We start from the raw sequence: 19,338 nt of genomic DNA, 5'->3' as shown, positions 1-19,338 counted from the left end.
TTGATAATTCGCCACTTGAAACAGAAGAAACGTTCCCCTCGGGCCGGCACAACTGCATATTTTTATTTCCCGGCTTATTGGTGCCTTGACTAATTTTATTTTTTCATAGACATAGTGGTATGAGGGCTGGTTTTTTTTGCGGGACGAGCTGTAGTTTTTATTGGTACCATTTTGGGGTACACACGACTTTTTGATCACTTGTTATCCTTTTTTTTTTGGGAGGCAAGGTGACCAAAAAACAGCAATTCTGGCATATTTTTTTAGTTCTTTTTATACAGCGTTCGCCACGTGTTATAAATTACATGTTAGCTTTATTCTGCGGGTCAGTCCGATTCCGGTGATACCTAATTTATAGCACTTTTTATGTTTTACAACTTTTTGCACAATAAAATAACTTTTGTAAAGAGAATGGATTTTTTCTGTCGCCAAGTTGTGAGAGCCATAACGGTTTTACATTTTTCGTCGGCGGAGCTGTATGAGGGCTTATTTTTAGCGAGACGAGTTATAGTTTTTATAGGTACCATTTTTAGGTACATGCGACTTTTTGATCACTTTTTATTTCAATTTTTGGAAGACAAAGTGACCAAAAAATAGCAATTATGTCAGTATTTTTTAGTTATTTTTTTTACGGTGTTCACTGTGCGGAATAAATAACATAATATTTTTATAGTTCAGGTCGTTACGGTCGCAGCGATACCAAATATGTATAGCTTTATTATTTTTTTCAATAATAAATGACTTGATAAGGGAAAAAGGGCGATTGTGTTTTGTGTTATTATTTGAAACTTTTATTGTATTTTTTACAACTTTTATTTTTACTTTTTTGACACTTTTTTTGACACTTTTCTTTAGTCCCACTAGGGGACTTGAAGGTCCAACAGTTTGTTTGATGTTCTAATACATTGCACTACCTATGTAGTGCAATGTATTAGAACTGTCAGTTGTTCACTGACAGCAAGCCGATCAGGCTCCGCCTCTGGGCGGGGCCTAATCAGCTTACGTAATGGCAGACAGGAGTCCATTGTTAGGGCTCCTGTTGCCATGGTAGCAGTCGCCAGCCTTGCCATCGCGTGGCAAGGCTGCCGATTTGCTACAAACCTCTAGGATGCAGCGATCACAATGGATCGCTGCATCGAAGGGGTTAATGCCAGGAATCGGAGCTAGCTCCGGTTCCTGGCGATAGATCGGGGTGTCCGCTGTAACATACAGCGGACACCCACTGCTGATGACGCCGGCTCAGCTTCTGAGCCGGAAGCTGAGCCGGCGCCATCTTGCCGATGGTACCGGAAGCCTCCTGGGCCCCGCCGACGACGGGGCATAGGAGGATTCCGTTGCTGGCGGACCGGGAGGTAAGCATTAGCCCTCCGATCGCCTTTGCAGCCACCGGCAACTCAGCGATCATGTTGCTGGGGCGCCGGTGGCTATAAACTCCTCACATGCTGCGATCGCTATTCAACGCAGCATGTGAGGGGTTAATCGGTCGGATCGGAGGCTAGCTCCAGTCCTGGCCGATACCTCAGGGTGCCAGCTGTAACATACAGCTGTCACCCGGCGGTGATGTCGCTGGCTCAGCTCCTGAGCCAGCTTCATCTCCATGACGTACAGTTACGTCAAGATGCGGGAACAGTCCATCTCCCATGACGTAACTGTACGTGATTTTGCGGGAAGGGGTTAATAGCACCACAATGCATCTATCTTCTACACATAATCACACGGTCATATAAAAAATAGCTGTGGTAGAGAAATAATACATAACTTCTATCTCCTGTCTGGTCATTTGAGAGATCTATTGGAACTTATTAGACTAAAATGGGAAAGTGATGTGGTGCTTTACCTATGAAAATATGGGAAGGGGTGGTAGTGTCACCAGGGGTCTTGTCAATAAATAGTGCAATTATATTTGATAGACAGGGTTTACAGAAGACCCTGGGATTATGAGAGGACTCGAAATATCCAAGACGTGGTGGAGAGGGAGTGGATCTTAAACAAATGCTCTGGTCCTGTAATGGTTGGTGAGGTCCTGGAAGGATGTGCTGGAATGAATTAATAGAGTATTTGGAATTGATATTCCTCGAGAACCGAAAGCGGGCCTATTAAGCTTTGTGGGGGATTATCTTGGGTGATTACAGGGAACTGACTCGTAAAATGATTGCCCAGTACTGGATACAGGTGGATCCCCCTGGTGTAACTAAGATACTTAATTCCTTAAACTCCAATGTCTTTCTGGAAAAGCAGCTTTATTTTCAGAGAGTCCACAGAACAAATTTGAAAAGCAGTGAGGGAAATGGGTGAACTGCCCAAAGCTGACTTTCTGTTTCTTTTATCAGAAGAAGAATGCTGGGATTGACTTATTATAATAAATATTGACTCTCGAGTGAATCATGGAGTCTTAAGGTTGCTATAAAGCAGTTGGGCAGATTTAGGGTGATTATTAAGGACCAATCGGTAATGTGGTCCTACTCTGGGGGAGGGGGGGCGGCGACATTTGTTTGGGTCTGCTTTTTGTTTTTTTCTATTGTTTTTCCTATGTACCCTGGAGTTTCTGTATATCAATATTGATGTGCCTTATTGCTGCTGGGTATATAGCATGTTTAAAAAAAATTCAAAAAAGTACAATTCCCATCAGTCCAGAAGACTGTCCAGTCCTCCAGTCTTTTAGCTTTACATTCCTATCTCCAAAATGGTTCGTGGTGAATGTTAGACTGGATTCACACGAGCATGTTCGGTTCGTAAAGGACTGAATGTATTTCGGCCGCAAGTCCCGGACCGAACACACTGCAGGGAGCTGGGCTTCTAGCATCATAGTTATGTACGACGCTAGGAGTCCCTGCCTCTCCGTGGAACTACTGTCCCATACTGAAAACATGATTACAGTACGAGACAGTTGTCCCGCAGCGAGGCAGGGACTCCTAGCGGGACAACTGCAGCTCCCTGCAGTGTGTTCGGTCCGGGACTTGCGGCCGAAATACGTTCAGTCCTTTACGGACCGAACATGCTCGTGTCAATCCAGCTTTACTAACAGGCAAGTGATCATGTTCAGATGCAATGGGGCTCACACTTCACATATCCACACTTTTGGCAGTCCATCTATGACACAATAAACATAACGCTTGCAGTTGGGTAGCATTATATTCATTAAGTCAATGTGGCTTTTATGAATCATATATCTGGAGGATTGAACATGTGTGCCCAGTGTGCCACAGTTTGACTGGTCAAATAGTTTGCACTATTGTAATGTGTAATGGAGCGGTATTATTTTCTTTCACCTTCTCCTACCCATAAATTGCACAAATATCTCCACACATTGATTTTGTGATAGAGTCGTTTTTGTGTATTCGCCACATGCTAATGTGGGATTGTAAAAGCCATTCTTGTTTCTTTCCGCACTTCAAGAGCAGAACAAGGGGGTTCAGATCATTTAGAATGTTACTCCACAGTTTCTGAGCTGCAGCATGCATCTTCCCCTCCTCAGAAAATGGATTGGAGGCAAAAAAATGTTACCATTTAGGTTTATAGTTCTGTACAATACAGTCTGCATTGTCTGAAGAACACCATTGTTCTATATTGTAACGTTTAGCATTATTATTATTTCTTTTATTTCAGCTACTGCAAAGATTACTAGATGACCGTAAACCTACAATTGATGTCATTAAGCGCGAGGGGGAAAAAATTGCCGCTACTGCTGACCATGCGGATAAGGACAAAATGTTGAAGCAACTTAGTGCCTTAGAACGTAGATGGAATGAGCTGCTAAAGAAAGCTGAACTACGGTAGGACAAGTATTTTTGTGATTAATCCATTCAATGGAGAAGTCCAGGATAAGAAAAAAGGGTCTGCTATTTTTTGAGAAACAGCGCCACTCTTGACATGGGCTTTTTCTGCTATTGTAGAAGTGAATGAGGCTTTGCTGCAATACCAGTCACAGCCCATGGACAAGAGGGACGCTGTTACTCAAAAAATAGCAGACCCTTTTTTCTAATCCCTGGTATCCTCCTTTAAAATCAAAATGTAACACTAAGGTTAGTTGCACACGATATCGACAATTACGGCTGAAATTACGGAGCTGTTTTCAGGAGAAAACAGCTCCTTCATTTTATGCGTAATTGCTCATACTCGCGTTTTGCGAGGCGTCAATTACGGCCGTAATTTGGAGCTGTTCTTCATTAAAGTCAATGAAAAACGGCTCAAATTACGTCCCAAGAAGTGTCCTGCACTTCTTTGACGACGCTGTTATTTTACGCGCCGTCTTTTGACAGCGATGCGTAAAATTACAGGTCGTCGGCACAGTACGTCGGCAAACCCATTGAAATGAATGGGCAGATGTTTGCCGACGTATTTGAGCCGTGTTTTCAGGCTTAATTCGAGGCGTAAAATGCCTAGTTTACGCCTGAAAATAGGTCGTGTGAACCCAGCCTAACATATACATATAATGTAGCAATGGGAAGCAGCATCATATACTAGCCTATCTCATTTACAATTCTCTACATCGCACTGCCACTTTCTGGAGGCACTTGTACTCATCTGCAGTCTTTGTGCTTGGATTTGTATGGGATAATATTGGTTCACTGACTAATGGCTTGTTGGCAGGAAAGCACAGGTTGGAGATGAATAGACATAATAGCTTGTGTCTGATAGTTGTATCGAGGGCTTATAAAGAACATTTATGAGTTTGTTATTCTCAAGTGTATATGTTAACGATTCCTCCTTGTGCTGTTATTTTAATGTGAAGTTAATTTAGATATAAAAGCACAAAACATAAGCATTGAGATAGGGTTTCTTTTTTTAAACAGACCTATAGGATTAAGCTGCAGATTCAACCCATCTGGTGTCTGCTTCCTCCATGCTTATCCGACACTGTATTTATTAATACTGCTGTGTAACTAGTTTATATGTGGATGTAAAGAAAACCTTGTTGAACAACGATATCCTGTAAATCATCTTAACTGCGAAGCCAGGAAAGAAAGAAAGAGTCATTTTTTTTATCCAAATCAGATTATCGGTTTAGACTGTAAATAGAATATGCAACATTATATGCACATTTATTGGAATAATCCCCCTTGTTGGAAGTTCCTCACTAAAGGGGGTTCATAGAGTGCACATTGCCAATAATTCCCCTGTCTAAACAGTGCAGTGATCAGCAGATGAACGAGCAAACGCTCGTTTATCTGCTGATCGTATCGTTTTAAAAAAGTAAAATATCTTTGTCGGCGGCACATCTCCCTGTGTAAACAGGGAGACGCGCTGCCAACATGATAATAATGTATGGGGACGAGCGATCAGAGTGTCGGCCGCTCATCCCCATACATAGCTCCTTGTGACAGGAGCAAACGAGCGCCAATTAATGAGCTGTCTCATTGATCTGTGCTCACTTCACCGGCCAAAATCGGCCGGTGTAATAGGGCCCTAAGTTGTATTTCTTTCTTAAGAGATTTTACTGGGAAAAAAACACACAAATTGCAAATAAGTCCTTAGGTTTTTCTCTCCAAACACGTTGAAAAAAATATGGCTACCATTGCAACTCGCTCCGGGTTTGTCACCAAACTTATCCAGACTTCCGATGTGGAAATTTGTAGTTATGCAGCAACACATCCCCGACATTTCACATCTCTGGAAAGGCAGCCCCTAAGGGTGTCAATAGGGGTTGTAGCCCAGTTTTCTAAGAAACAGAGAGCAGCTATATGGTGTAGCATTGACTTAGAGGGGTTTCCATTTTTCATATAAATAATCCTTTATCACTTTATAAATAAAAACATATACTTCGTGTTTCAGTTCCTCACCATTTTCAAGATATTTGTTAGCTGTCAGTGAATGAAAACATGTAGTCAGCCTAATCAGTGCTCTGTGAGCTTCCAGTCTAGAAAAAGCTCTGCAAGCTGCCAATCTAGACAATGCTCTGTAAGCTGCCAATCTGGATAATGCTCTGTGAGCTGCCAATCTAGACAATGCTTATTGAGCTGCCAATCTAGACAAGTGCTCTGTGAGCTCCCAGTCTAGACAATGCCCTGCAAGCTGCCAATCTAGACAATGCTCTATAAGCTGCCAGTCCAGACAATGCTCTGTCAGCTGCCAGTCTAGACAATGCTCTGTGAGTTGCCAGTCTAGACAATGCTCTGTGAACTGCCAGTCTAGGCAGTGCTACGTGAGCTGCCAGTGCTCTGTGAGCTGCCAGTCTAGACAGTGCTCTGTGAGCTGAGCAGACTGCACTCCAGACTAACGCCTCATGCACACGACCGTGTGCACCGGCCAAGTCCCGTCAGTGATCTGAGGAAAGATAGAACATGCCCTATCTTTCCTCGCAACAGAGACTCTGAACATTTTGAAGACTATCGGGTGCCACTCGGATGCCATCAAAAATGGCCCGAGTGGCACAACGGTCATGTACATGAGGCATTAGGCTACATTCACATGACAGTGAAAAAAAATGGCCATTAAAAACTGATCAACTGTAAGTTTTCCATGGCCATTTTGCATCAGTGTGTCTCTAAATTTTCATCCATTCCCAGTCTGTCTGTCCGTTTTTAATGGCCGTTTGCCATCCGTTTTTCATGGCCGTTATAAAAAAAATGGATGGATTTCATTTGTCAGTTTTTTTTTGTCCCAACCCCCTGAAATCACAACAGTGCCCATGTAGATAGCACTGCAATGTGCCTGTAGATAGTGCCACACTGCCCACTGTAGATAATGCCCACATAGGGCCAGTGCCCACATAGTGCCATAGTGCCCATTGTAGATAGGGCCACAGAGCCCACATAGTGCCACAGTGCCCATGTAGATAGTGCCACAGTGTGCCCTGTACATAGTGCCACACCCACATATAGCACCCCCCCTGTAGATAGCACCCCCCCTGTAGACAGCACAACACCATGTAGATAGCACCCCCTTGTAGATACCACCACTCCCCTGTAGATAGCGCCACTGTAGCTAACTGTAGGGGCGGAATACCTCTGGCCGGGGATTCCTTATAGACGGAGCCCCTGACGTCTCTGTCCATATATGGACAGTGACGTCAGGAAAGCGGAATCCCCTGCCAGAGCGGCCCGGGGATTCCGTTCATAGACGGAGTCCCTGCTCTCTCTGTCCATATATGGACAGAGACGTCAGGAGAGCGGAATCCCCTGCCAGAGCGGGCCGGAGATTCCGCTCATAGACGGAGCCCCTTATGTCTCTGTCCATATATGGACAGTAACGTCAGGAGAGCGGAATCCCTTGCCAGAGCGGGCCGGGGATTCCGCTCATAGGCGGAGTCCCTGCTGTCTCTGTCCATATATGGACAGAGACGTCAGGAGAGCGGAATACCCTGCCAGAGCGGGCCAGGGATTCCGCTCATAGACGGAGCCTCTTATGTCTCTGTCCATATATGGACAGAGACGTCAGGAGATCGGAATCCCTTGCCAGAGCAGACCGGGGATTCTACTCTAGGAGTAACAACTTTACGTTACTGTCCATATATGGATAGTGACACCGGGGGCTTCACCAGGAGCGGAATCCCTTGCCAGAGCGGGGTCTAGCTGCTGGGGATTCCACTCCTACAGTGAGCTGCAGTGGCGCGCCTTCTACGGGAGATTGGCGGGAGGCTTGCTATCTTCAGGCAGGGGGGTGCTATCTACATGGAGGGGTGCTAGCTACAAGACTGAAGTCCCTGGCCAGAGATCTTGCAATACTCTGGCCAGGGATTCAATTGTTGAAAGCCCGACATCACTGTACTTCTATGGACAGTAATGTCAAGGGCTTCCCCGGGCGCAGCGCTCAAAAACTCGGCCAGGATCAGTTTTTACCTGCCATTACAAGGATTGTTTCCTAAAAAACGGCTGATAAATCTGATCCATTGACTTCTATGGGAGCCGTCTGGCCGTGAAAACAGCCAAAATAGGCCATTAAAAAAACGGCCATGTGGATACACCTATAGAACTTAATTGTTCTGATAACGGCCATTAGAAAAACGTACGTCACACGGCCATTTTTCACTGTCGTGTGAATGTAGCCTTATACATTGTTGCAAACTATCAGGGAGATTTATGTAGCTGCTGATGTGTTTAAAACAGAGCAGTGCCTAGACTGGATACGGTTGCATCCAATTCTCAGCTGAGAGCAGGACTAGTTATGTACAGCTTTGCAGTCTCTGATGTAAACAAGAGTGTTCTCATTCACTGACAGCAAATTAATTATCTCGAATGGTGAGGAAATGTAACACAGGGTATGTTTACACGGCACAAATTTTCCACAGGCAAATCTGCCATAGATATTTTTGATAATCGGTGTCTAAAACTAGGATTTCTGCTGTGGACTGGATTGCAGATTTGCTCACGGATTAGTTCCAATGTAGTTAGATGGTTGTAATCCGCAGTGCGTTCATTATTCCAGGTGGATATTTCCTAAACATGTGAATGGGGCATAAAATACTCCATTCACATGCAGTACAGGCGAAATAATAGCGGATTCTGTCATGATCTAGGAACATGTGAACATGGCTAAAGTTTATTAGAAAGCAGTTAAACTTTTTATTTATACACTGATTAAAAGTTATTAACGAAAAACCGGAAAACCCCTTTGATGGAATTCTATGGGGAGCAATGTTGCACAACATCAGCTGCTGAGAAACATTGTTGGAGACTTGTTAATTCTGGCGCACTGTGTGAATGATACCCCAGTATCTTCTCCGCATGCAGCATTCACCACATTCTGTTAATGAATGAGGCTCAAGCTAAACACCATGTCTAGCAGCAAAAACAAAATAAGCCACACGGACATCTGAAAGCTGCCATATATACTTTGATAAATCTGCCCCGATGTGTGAGGCCTTTGTCTAGCCCAGCCTAATATTTTTCCTCTGAAACTAAAACATTGCATATTACATATCTCAAAGAGTAGAAATGATCATCTCAGTCCTGAAAACTGAGATACACGGAAAGTTATTCTCTCTCCTTGAAGTAGGTCTGTGACCCAACATTGACTGACAGAGAAGTAAACTCTGCACATATTTCTTATATTACATCTTTGAGGGCGATTACTGCAGAACATTTAGTAAAGCCCATCTCATTGGGAAATAATTCAGGATAATTCCACTTTCATATCTTTGCATTAGCGTTTATGAACTTTTGCTGCACTTTTACACAAAATAAATCCTCATATTGTTCAATTGCGAGCCAAAAATGATAACATTTTAATAGAGGGAAACAGCAGGCAAGTTCACAAGGGCAGCAGTATAGCGGCAGAATAGTAAAGCCAATACATGTTTTCGCTGGTATAATAATACACTGAACCCACCCAAGCTGTTTATTTAACAATGTAATTGCATCTTGTGGCTCTGGTTTTTCTCTTTGCTCCAGTGATGTCATCAGATTCACTCAATGTAATTATAAGACAGCCATATTATTTGTGCTAAGATGTAGCACACACCATTATCGGTTTATGCTTAGGTCAGTAGCTTGTGGTTTCGTAAAGGAATTCAAAATATTTCAGCCTAATATAGAAAAAGTGAGCTTCATTATGACTTAGAATCGCAGCGAGATAAATGTATAGGTGTTACTGCAGGACAATATTTTTACCTGGGAGGGATTTATATTGATATTCAATTTACAGGCAAACACTGGTATACCATTCTAATATACTTAGTAATGTAGAGAGGCTTTGGGGCACCTAAATGATTTGCCCCCACTACACTTTAGTGACCCAATAATGCCACTTTACATAGACTAAAATGCCACAGTAACCAGATAATACATCCACCCCATGCACAAATAATACCACCACCACCACCACCATACAGGAATAATACCACCATACAGTGACTGAATAAATATCACTATTAAATTTGACCAATATAACTACCATAGTCTGAATAATATCATCGTATGGTGACCATATAGTGGTAAAATACCGGTTTTGCACAGGCGGTGTATAGCGCACTATCATGCTGCAGACCGGACAAGTGAATACTATACTGATCAGGCACAGTCAAAATAAAACATTAAATTCAATGACTCACAGTTGACATGCTCTCTGATAAAGGCTTCTTCCAGCTATAACATCGTTGACACCTCTTTTTGCAGCACACCCATATTCTTTCTAGCAACCAAGTCTCAATCTTGCTTCCCCCTTTAACAGTGCATACCTGCTGCCCTAATACAGTACCTGATGCTATCCCCAATATTGTGCTTCCTGCCCCCAATGATGTGCCTGTGGCTGCCCCCAGTACTGTGTTTTCTGCTGTGCTCCTCATTATTGTGCCTGCTGTCCCCATAGCTGCCACATATACTTACCTTGACACATTCCAGGCAGTCCAGCTGTTCAAGAGGAAGAGTTAATTTACAGAGTTTTTTAGTCATGCTTCTGACAGATGGTAGCACAATAGTAACGAAAAATAGTGGGCAGACCTTAATATAGTGAGCATATGGGTGTATCGTGCTGAAAAGATGCTTTCGGTATCTTTTAGTAGACAAAATATAAAGGTAGAAGCACGTGTGGAAATAAGATACAATTTCTTAGTAAGCAAAAATATATTTTTCCTTTGTATTTATAAGTGGTATACAAACAACACTATGGCAATAGTGTATAAATATTAGTAAAGTTCAGCCAATTTGCTGAAGTCCTTTTTTTCTTACATAAGCCGGATAGGTGTCTCTTTTCCGGACAGAGGGTAGTATGGACTTCGGCACAGACCCACGTGGAGGAATAGTCGGCGTCTTGCTACGCCTGGTGCGATGTTTCAGGGGTCCGCCCTCTATGGCTTGAGAAAGGTGGAGGACCCCCTAAAACATTGCACCAGGCGTAGCAAGACGCCGACTGTTCCTCCACGTGGGTCTCTGCAGAAGTCCATACTACCTTCTGTCTGGAAAAGTGACACCTATCTGGATTTTGTGAGGAAAAAGGCATTCAGCATATTGGGTGAACTTTACTAATGTTTGTACACTATTGCCATAGCACAATAGTAACACCACAAAACCGATCCTACGGTCATCAGAAACGTTACGATTTGTTTTTCAGATGTAGTATTCGATAGTATTTACCAGTATAATGTTGTCTGACCTCACTGCATTTGTCATAGTCTAGTCTGTTTAATAATGGTAATTGACGACAAATATTTCACTATTTTCTAAAGACAATTTTTCTTTGAATGAGCAGCTTGGTAATATTTTATAAACTTTGTATTAGTACTTAAAATGTGGTTTGACATTTTTCAGAAATCGACAGCTTGATGGTATATTAGTTGTAGCAAAACAGTTCCATGACACATTGGAACCTCTATCTGATTGGCTCAGTAACACCGAGAAGAAGCTTGCCAACTCTGAACCCATTGGAACACAAACACCCAAACTCCTTGAACAGATTAGCCAGCACAAGGTAACACTAAACATATATTTGCACTAAGCATGATACAAAAGTTTGCTGCCTTTTGTTATGCATTTTTAAAGTACCACAGACCACAGTGTAGATACTACTCTCCCTCTCTCTCTCTCTCTCTTTCGTTCTCTCTCTCTCTTTCTAGTTTCCGTTCTCATATGCCGATAAGTCTTTGGCTTTGCAAAGAATTCATTGGGCTACTTATATGACTCAGATACTCTTAAAGTGTAGCTAAACGTTTGACAAACTTCTGACATGTCATAGAGACATGTCAGACGTTTGGATTGGTGGGGGTCCAAGCACTGAGACCCTCATCAATCTCTAGAATGAAGCAGCTGAAGTGCTCGTGTGATCGCTCAGCTGCTTCGTGTCTGTTTGTCTTTTTCCGGAAAGTCGATGTATTGGAGTACGGGCTCATAGCCTTTCTATTGAGTCCGTACACAGATACATTTATTTCCGGAAATAGACGAACAGACACGAGCGCTTCATCTGCTTCATTCTAGCGATTGGTGGGGGTCTCCGTGCTCGGACCCCCACCAATCCAAACTTCTGACATGTCACTATGAACATTTAGCTACACTTTAATGTACTTCAACCAACAGACATCTGCCCAGGCTCCCCCACCCTCCTTGGATTGACTGAGTTTACATGTCTATTGCCAAGGTGACAGGGTGCTAGGACAGCTCTGTTGATGGAACAAAGGATTTGGCATGTTACAATACAATATTGATCAGTTTCTCCCAACAGAAGACATTGGGCCATAGTCTGACTGCCCCATGCAAGTTTGATTTGTCGGAGGATCCCATCAGAATGGGCAGTGATCTAGTGATATGGCCAGCTTTACTCTACAGCTCTGGTATAGAAAGGTTGACATGAAACAGACCTCTTTAAATTATAGTTATCTGATAGATGCCATAACAGCAGTAACCTAGTGGAAGCTTTTGCAACCACTATGGAGCCAGTCACATCATCCACTGTTTTACATACAGCATGTGCTATTGCACAATATCTCTTATCAGGAGTTTGGGCGAGGAGGATTGTTTAGTGGGTACACCCACAAGTTTATTATTATTCATATCTTATAGATGCCATATTTCAAGATATATGCCTGTTGGTAAATTCTTTTTAAGAGAGGATACAAATAAGTAAAGTACAACAGACATTTCATTCAGATGCTTTGTCAAGTTTGTAAATTAATGATAGTCCGGAGGAGCCAGATCAGGTGAATAAGCCGCATGTTTCATCAAAGTGCAGATCAGACAGAGGTAATGAACCTTACATGTACCCAAGATTCATCAGGGGCAGGAACACAAGCGTGGTTAGCAACCCACACAGATTACTAACAAACAAATGAAATGTACCTACCGTAATTCCTTGTGACATGGGGGTAATAAAAGCCAAATACTTTTCAGGAACCGTGTGTATTTGTATGTTTGTGTATATGGTTGATTTCTATTTCACAAATTTAAAATCTATCTTCAGATTGTAATAAGAAAATGAAAACAGATTTTTCACGATTTTTTTAATAGTGCTTTAATAATCCTAACTGTCTTTAGAACTAACAAACTTTGCACATTCCCTTTGCAGACTTCCTTCAGCTAAAGAATGTTAATCTCGGCGCTGTCTGTTTGATTTCACAAGTTAAACATGAAGCTCCTTCTTCGTTTCTCACCTCCTGATTAAACTAACAACCTTGCTGATTGAATTTTCCATTCCTCATTTGCATTGTTTCTTTTGGCCCCATTTTCCCTTTGTTTTATATATATATTTTATATCATTTTCATCCCCTCACTCAGGCATTACAAGAAGACATTACCGCTCATAACACCATCTTGCACCAATCTCTGAGCATTGGCCAGTCTTTAAAAGCCTTAAGTTCCAGGGAAGAGAAGGAAATGGTTCATGAAAAATTAGATAGTTGCCAAACCCGATTCATGGAGATCCAGGAGAGAAGTGGCAGGAGAGGGGAACTTCTGCAGCAGGCGCACTGCAATGCTCAGATATTTGGGGATGATGAAGTTGAGCTAATGAACTGGCTGACCGAAGTACATGACAAGCTGAGCAAACTATCTGTTCAAGATCACAGTACGGATGTACTTACAAGACAACACACTGAGCTGCTGGTATTTTCTGTTTGTTTTTGTTCATTTTCCGCTTTACATTCATGTATTATTATTTTATGACCATAGACGTGTTTTGTTAATCCATCAAACAGGTGTTGGGACTATTGGTATTTTTCACAAAATGTTGCCTAGATCTACAATTTTTATGCTGCCCCAACATTCTTCTGAAGACAACTTAACAAGAGAGGATTTCCATTTGTCTTGGTTATTTCTATATTTTTTATTTTCTGGAATTCATGCGCCGGGTGCATCTGGATTAAGAGGATTATTGAGAATATTATACGATAATTGTTTCTACTGCATCTGGAAGGAGAGGGGGTGGATCTTTACAGCTCATCAGGATCTGACTTTTCTGTTTCTTGTAGCTAGTAAAGTTCTGGAAGATGATAAAATATGTATATTATTTTCCTGATACTTATTATATATTACTGTGAACATTAGAAGATGTAGAGTTTATATTCTATTAGCTTTTATACCCGGTGTTGCTCGGAAGGTTGACTTACGGTATAGATGGCGTCCGTCAGAGTGCCATACGAATGCGTCAGACACCAGCGCAAGCCCAGTGCAGCACGAGAACACCCCCCGCCCATGTCCCATGCGACGGGCGGGGGCAGGACCAAGCACCACACCTCCCGTACCCAGTGCGCATGCGCCGGGGCTGACACCAGGTGAAACACGGCGCGGCTCCCTGTGCATGCACCGTACGACGTGCGCCGGACGCCTCAAGTCCAATAACAGAGGAACGATGCAGCTCCAGGGAAAGTGAATTTGTGTAGTGGTGTATGCGATAACCGTAATGTGTGCCCGGCTTATAATAATAATAAATGGTACATAAGAAGTGTGTGTTATTAGAGGTTGGAAATGATAGAAAAAATCCATAACCATCAATATTATGTAGGAATAAAGACAGCTTCCCCCTTGGCACATCCTGTTAGTATGATCCATTTTAAACCAATGAAAAATCGGGCTTCAAACAAAGTTTCGAAAATATATATAAGATTCACATTTGCATCCATGGGGTCTATCAAGGTTTCCATTGGGCTTTCCTATATTTTTGATGGCAAAAATAGTGCAGGTTGCAGCGATATTCTTGCAGTCAAAAATAATGTAACCTGATGGAAACCGGACAAGTTATTGGGGTCCGTCAGAATATTCATATGGGCTAAGGTAGACTCGTTTTTTCTGGTTAATAGGTTAATGATGAATATTGGAATTTTTTATTTTTTTTATTTTTTGTCTGATAGCTCCTCCAAGAAGACATTCTGCTGAGAAAACAAAATGTTGATCAGGCCATACAAAATGGATTAGAGCTACTGAAACATACAACTGGTAAGTGATGTAGTTGTACTAGAATGGTAAGGGCTATAAAATCCGTAATATACTCTGTTCATGGTAATATATTCTGTTCATGAACACTAAATAATATGGTGCAGAAAAATAAGATAGTTGATTTAGAGTATGAATGAATCAGCCCATAGAGGAAGCAGGTTCTAGAAGAAAGGTTTGGCCCAGCTAAGAAGCAGTCGGATTCTGGATTCCTAGAACTCACAAATGTGCAGTCTCATCTGGAGGATGCGTCTACTCTGTGTTTGGGTTATTGACCATTATGGTGGAAAATGTCCTTCAGTTATGCAACCCTTCCCTGTTCTCATAGATGAACCTTATAGGGCTGGTTTTAGTCAGAGTGACAGCATAGACAACAACATTTACAATCCGTGAGTGAACTCATGATAACCATGGTTTTGAAGATCATGATCACTTTAGCGTTAGCATAGTTTCTACATCAAGGTATGTCCTTTCTAATGACACTTTTTTCTTTTTTTTCCACATAGGTGATGAAGTTGTCATTATTCAGGAAAAATTGGATGGAATAAAATCTAGATATTCTGATATCACAAAGCTAAGTACCGATGTTTCTAAAGTGTTAGAACAGGCCTTAAATCTTGCAACACGGTTCCATTCAACTCACGACGAGCTGGGTAGGTGGCTGGACAAGGTGGAAATAGAGCTAAACAGCTATGAAATGCAGGACCCAAAACCGGAGGAAATGAATACTGTACATCAAAGAAAGAAGGTAAAATGTGCTGACCAGAGACTGTAACCCAGAAAAACAGAGGTCAATACCAGTAAATAATACAATATGTTTTTTATTCTGTTTTAGGAACTACAGTTAGAGGCCGGGACTAATAAAGCATTGCTGGACTCTCTGAATGAGATTAGCAGCTCTTTACTGGAGTTAGTGCCTTGGAGATCAAGAGGAGGCCTTGACAGGATGGTAACGGAAGACAATGAGCGCTACAGATCAGTAAGCGACACCCTAACACAAATGGTGGACGAGATAGATGCTGCCAGATTACGATCTCAGCAGGTACAGAAAACCTATTGATTTTTTTTTCTTCTTTGTTCACCACTTTAACAACAAAATGGCTTCCTCTGGACTAGATCAAATGTTTAAAAAATAATGTTTCAACTGATTTGATATGCATAGACATAAAAGCGGAGCTTGAAAAGAATTCTGATGTGTGAGATATTTAGAAGCAGGGCATAACTAATGTGTATATTGTGAGCACCATCTGGCTTCATTGTTCACAGAGCATCCGAAGATTGCATGCCTTCCCAGATAAAGAAATGAGAAAGATAACAGCTATGGTATACTACCATATATCATTCTACTAATCCTATATTTATAAAACACATAGGCCTCCTCCATTAGACTTGCCAAAGTTTTTTTACAAAGTATTGCGTTGAAAGGAATGGGATTAAGGGCGCCCTGCACCTGTTTGCTTTTATTAATCCTTCATAATACACAAATCCTGTCTTCTTATACATTTAGGGATTTTACTTGATGCATGTTTTGATATGGCTAGGGTTCAAATGTATATATTTAGTAACTTTATTTCTTATTGGTTGTTTGTTTTATTAGTGAAGAATTGAAAATCAGTCTTCATGCTTCAATAATTTAGTGTGGAATTATTAATCACATATCTTATTACAGTTATGATATATAGGATACGCTGTTCAGGTTAATCAGAATTAATGTGGATTTAGAGGAATTGCTGAACACTGGTAATATTTGTAAGTGCAATATTTTTGTTGATTTTGCACTATATGATGATGTAGGTCCACCTGCTTGAAGAACAGCCAGTTTAGAAAAATAGTCCATATTTAGTCCATAAATTGTAGTCTAGAAACTTCACTGCATATGTGTAGCTAAGGCTTCGTTCACATATGCGTCAGGGCTCTATTGCGACGTTCCGTCTGAGCTAAGCCATTGGCATCGGCAATGGCTTCCGTCTAAGCCATTGGCACTGGATCCATGACCATTGCAATCAATGGTGATGCAAACGGAAGCCTAAGGTTTCCATTTGATTCAGTTAGGGTCCCGTTCTGACGGGAAGCTCAGACGGAACGTCAGAACGGGACCCTGACGCAGATGTGAACAAAGCCTTACCTACACCTGAACAATTAGGCTTCGTTCACATCTGCGCTAGGGTCCCGTTCCGTTGGAGCTTTCCGTCAGAATGGGACCCTGACTGACACAAACGGAAACCAAAGGTTTCAATTTCCACCACCATTGATTTCAATGGTGACGGATCTGGTACCAATGATTTCCGTTTGTCCCAGTTGTGCTAGGGTTCCGTCGTTTTGACAGTCAGGGTCCCGTTCCGACGGAAAGCTCAGTCGGAACGGGACCCTAGCACAGATGTAAACTAAGCCTTACCTGACCATTCAAATTCATTTTGGTTTTGTACACGGGTCAAGTGTTGATGACTAGCTGAAATGTCCCTGAGTGGCCACATAAGAAGCCATTTTACCATTCAATATCTTGAGCTGATTATCTGGATTTTTAGAAGATCCATTATATCCTATATCTAACATCATAGATAACCTGATAGTATAGAGCTGTTATCAGTTGATCAATTTTGAGCCCATAAACTGAAACATCAAAGCTGTTGCTTGCTATCCCATGCATATTACAGTGTGTAGGGATACTTTTTGAAATATGATCGTAGTCTCTGATCGTTGCCCTGAAGCCCGAGGCTGTTCGCAACTGCCCGGGTTTCAGGAGCTCCCGGTCCGATGCGGGAAAAAATCTTCTGAAGTGGCGACGTGAAAAGGCGACGCTTCAGAAGAACTACCCCGAATGGCCACCGTAAAAAGGCTATACGGCGGGCGTTAAGGGGTTAATTAATTTCAGGGATGATCAATGTAACTTGAAATACTAAAACTTAAGTCCAAAAAGAAAAATAAGCAGAAAACTGATACAGATAAAGCAAATCCTTACAAATAAAAGTGAGAAAGAGCTGCTGGAAGCTGGTGAATCCCTTTCTTGAGCTTCTTTAGGAGTAGTTTACACAACGTTTTCTTGTCTGGCAGAAATGACAACTTTCTGTAGGCGTTTTTTTTCCGCTCTTTTTTTCCACGTTTTTCTTTTTTTTTTTTACCCGCATGAATGTAATCCAAAAACCGCTGCAAAAAAAACGCTCCAAACAAGTGCCACAGGTTTTTTCTGCCTCCCATTGATTTCAATGGGAGGTCAGAGGCAGAAACCGCTTAAAGAAAAAGCATGTCGCACAAAATCAGCTTGTCCTGCACAGGTATAGAGCATGTTTGAAGGGTTTTTTCGAGCTCAAAAAACGATTTAAAGTGTCTCCAAATGTACTTTTCTTGGTAAACATATTCTATTATGCATATTTACATATTGCAGTTAAATCCCCAAATAATGTACTCTTGTCTACAAATACAAATAGGTTCATCAGTGAAGTTTTTCTATTAATTGTAACTCTTAGGCCCCATGCACACGACCGTAAAAACGTAATTACGGGCCCATAGACTTCTATTGGCCACGGGTACCTTCCCGTTTGCTTATGGGAAGGTGCCCGGGCCGTTGAAAAATATAGAACATGTCCTATTTCAGGCCGTAATTACGTCACGGGCAGGCCCATAGAAGTCGGGTGGCTACTTGTGTGCACTGTAATTACAGGAGCGTTGCTACGCATGGTACTCACTGTCCAGTGGTAGTCACTGTCCAGGGTGCTGAAAGAGTTAAACGAGCAGTGATGGATGGAGAGAAGGGGCTGCACTGATCGGCAGTAACTCTTGCAGCACCCTGGACAGTGACTACCGCTGGACAATGCGCGGCGCTCGCAATATAGATTTCTAATTTTTCCTTAAAAAACCTGCAACAAAAAAAAGTTCATACCAAGAACTCCCTGTTTTATCCCATGTGACCACTGCAGCCAATCACAGGCTGCAGCGGCCACATGGACTGCCGCGTCATCCAGGGAGGTCGGACTGGATGTCAAAAGAGGGAAGCGTCACCAAGACAACGGCCGGGGTACGTATAAACTTCTTTTTCTTTCTATCGCTGCATTCCGCTGTGGAAACTCTGCCTAAAAGGTCTGCCCCTTCTCTCTATCCAGCACTGTTAGAGAGAAGAGGCTGCCGATCAGAGCTAGATAGAGAGAAGAGGCTGCTGATCAGTGCTGGATAGATTGAAGGGGCTGCCCCTTCTCTCTATCCAGCACTGATCAGCAGCCTCTTCTCTCTATCAGTGCTGGATAGAGAGAAGGGGCTGCCGATTAGTGCAGTGCAATATCTCTCTCTACGTGTAAAGAGAAGCAGAGAAAACGGGTCCGTAAATACGGGTGACTACGGACTCGTATTTACGCCAGTATTTACGGGAGGGAAAAAATACGGTCGTGTGCATGGGGCCTTAGATCCTGTACAATAACTTTGTTTGCAGCTCAAGCTAATGTTAAACTAGCTATGGATTCAGTGAATACAAGGGTGATTAAATAAGAACTGCATCCATCAAACTGTCAAAATAAGCTTTGATGTTTGTCAGAAAGAAACACATTAAAAGAATTGAAAA

General features: G+C 42.2%; 1 protein-coding gene across 14 annotated transcripts in view; it reads left to right on the top strand.

The window, feature by feature from the left end:
• DST (dystonin) overlaps positions 1-19,338 on the top strand; it is a 546,107-nt gene that overhangs the window by 467,502 nt on the left and 59,267 nt on the right. For 11 of the 14 annotated variants that reach the window (XM_075861968.1, XM_075861975.1, XM_075861963.1 and 8 more), the window contains 6 exons: positions 3,604-3,770; positions 11,181-11,340; positions 13,137-13,463; positions 14,708-14,792; positions 15,296-15,537; positions 15,625-15,831. In XM_075861968.1, the coding sequence (XP_075718083.1) occupies positions 3,604-3,770; positions 11,181-11,340; positions 13,137-13,463; positions 14,708-14,792; positions 15,296-15,537; positions 15,625-15,831 (1,188 nt within the window). The remainder of the gene's footprint in view (positions 1-3,603; positions 3,771-11,180; positions 11,341-13,136; positions 13,464-14,707; positions 14,793-15,295; positions 15,538-15,624; positions 15,832-19,338) is intronic. The other 3 variants (XM_075861977.1, XM_075861972.1, XM_075861970.1) reach the window with 1 other exon arrangement.

This window comes from Rhinoderma darwinii, chromosome 4 (assembly GCF_050947455.1).
Source record: "Rhinoderma darwinii isolate aRhiDar2 chromosome 4, aRhiDar2.hap1, whole genome shotgun sequence".
In the NCBI taxonomy this organism is placed as follows: Eukaryota; Metazoa; Chordata; class Amphibia; order Anura; family Rhinodermatidae; genus Rhinoderma; species Rhinoderma darwinii.
The sequence above is the reverse complement of the archived record's forward strand: the minus strand, read 5'-3'. Positions and strand labels throughout refer to the sequence as shown.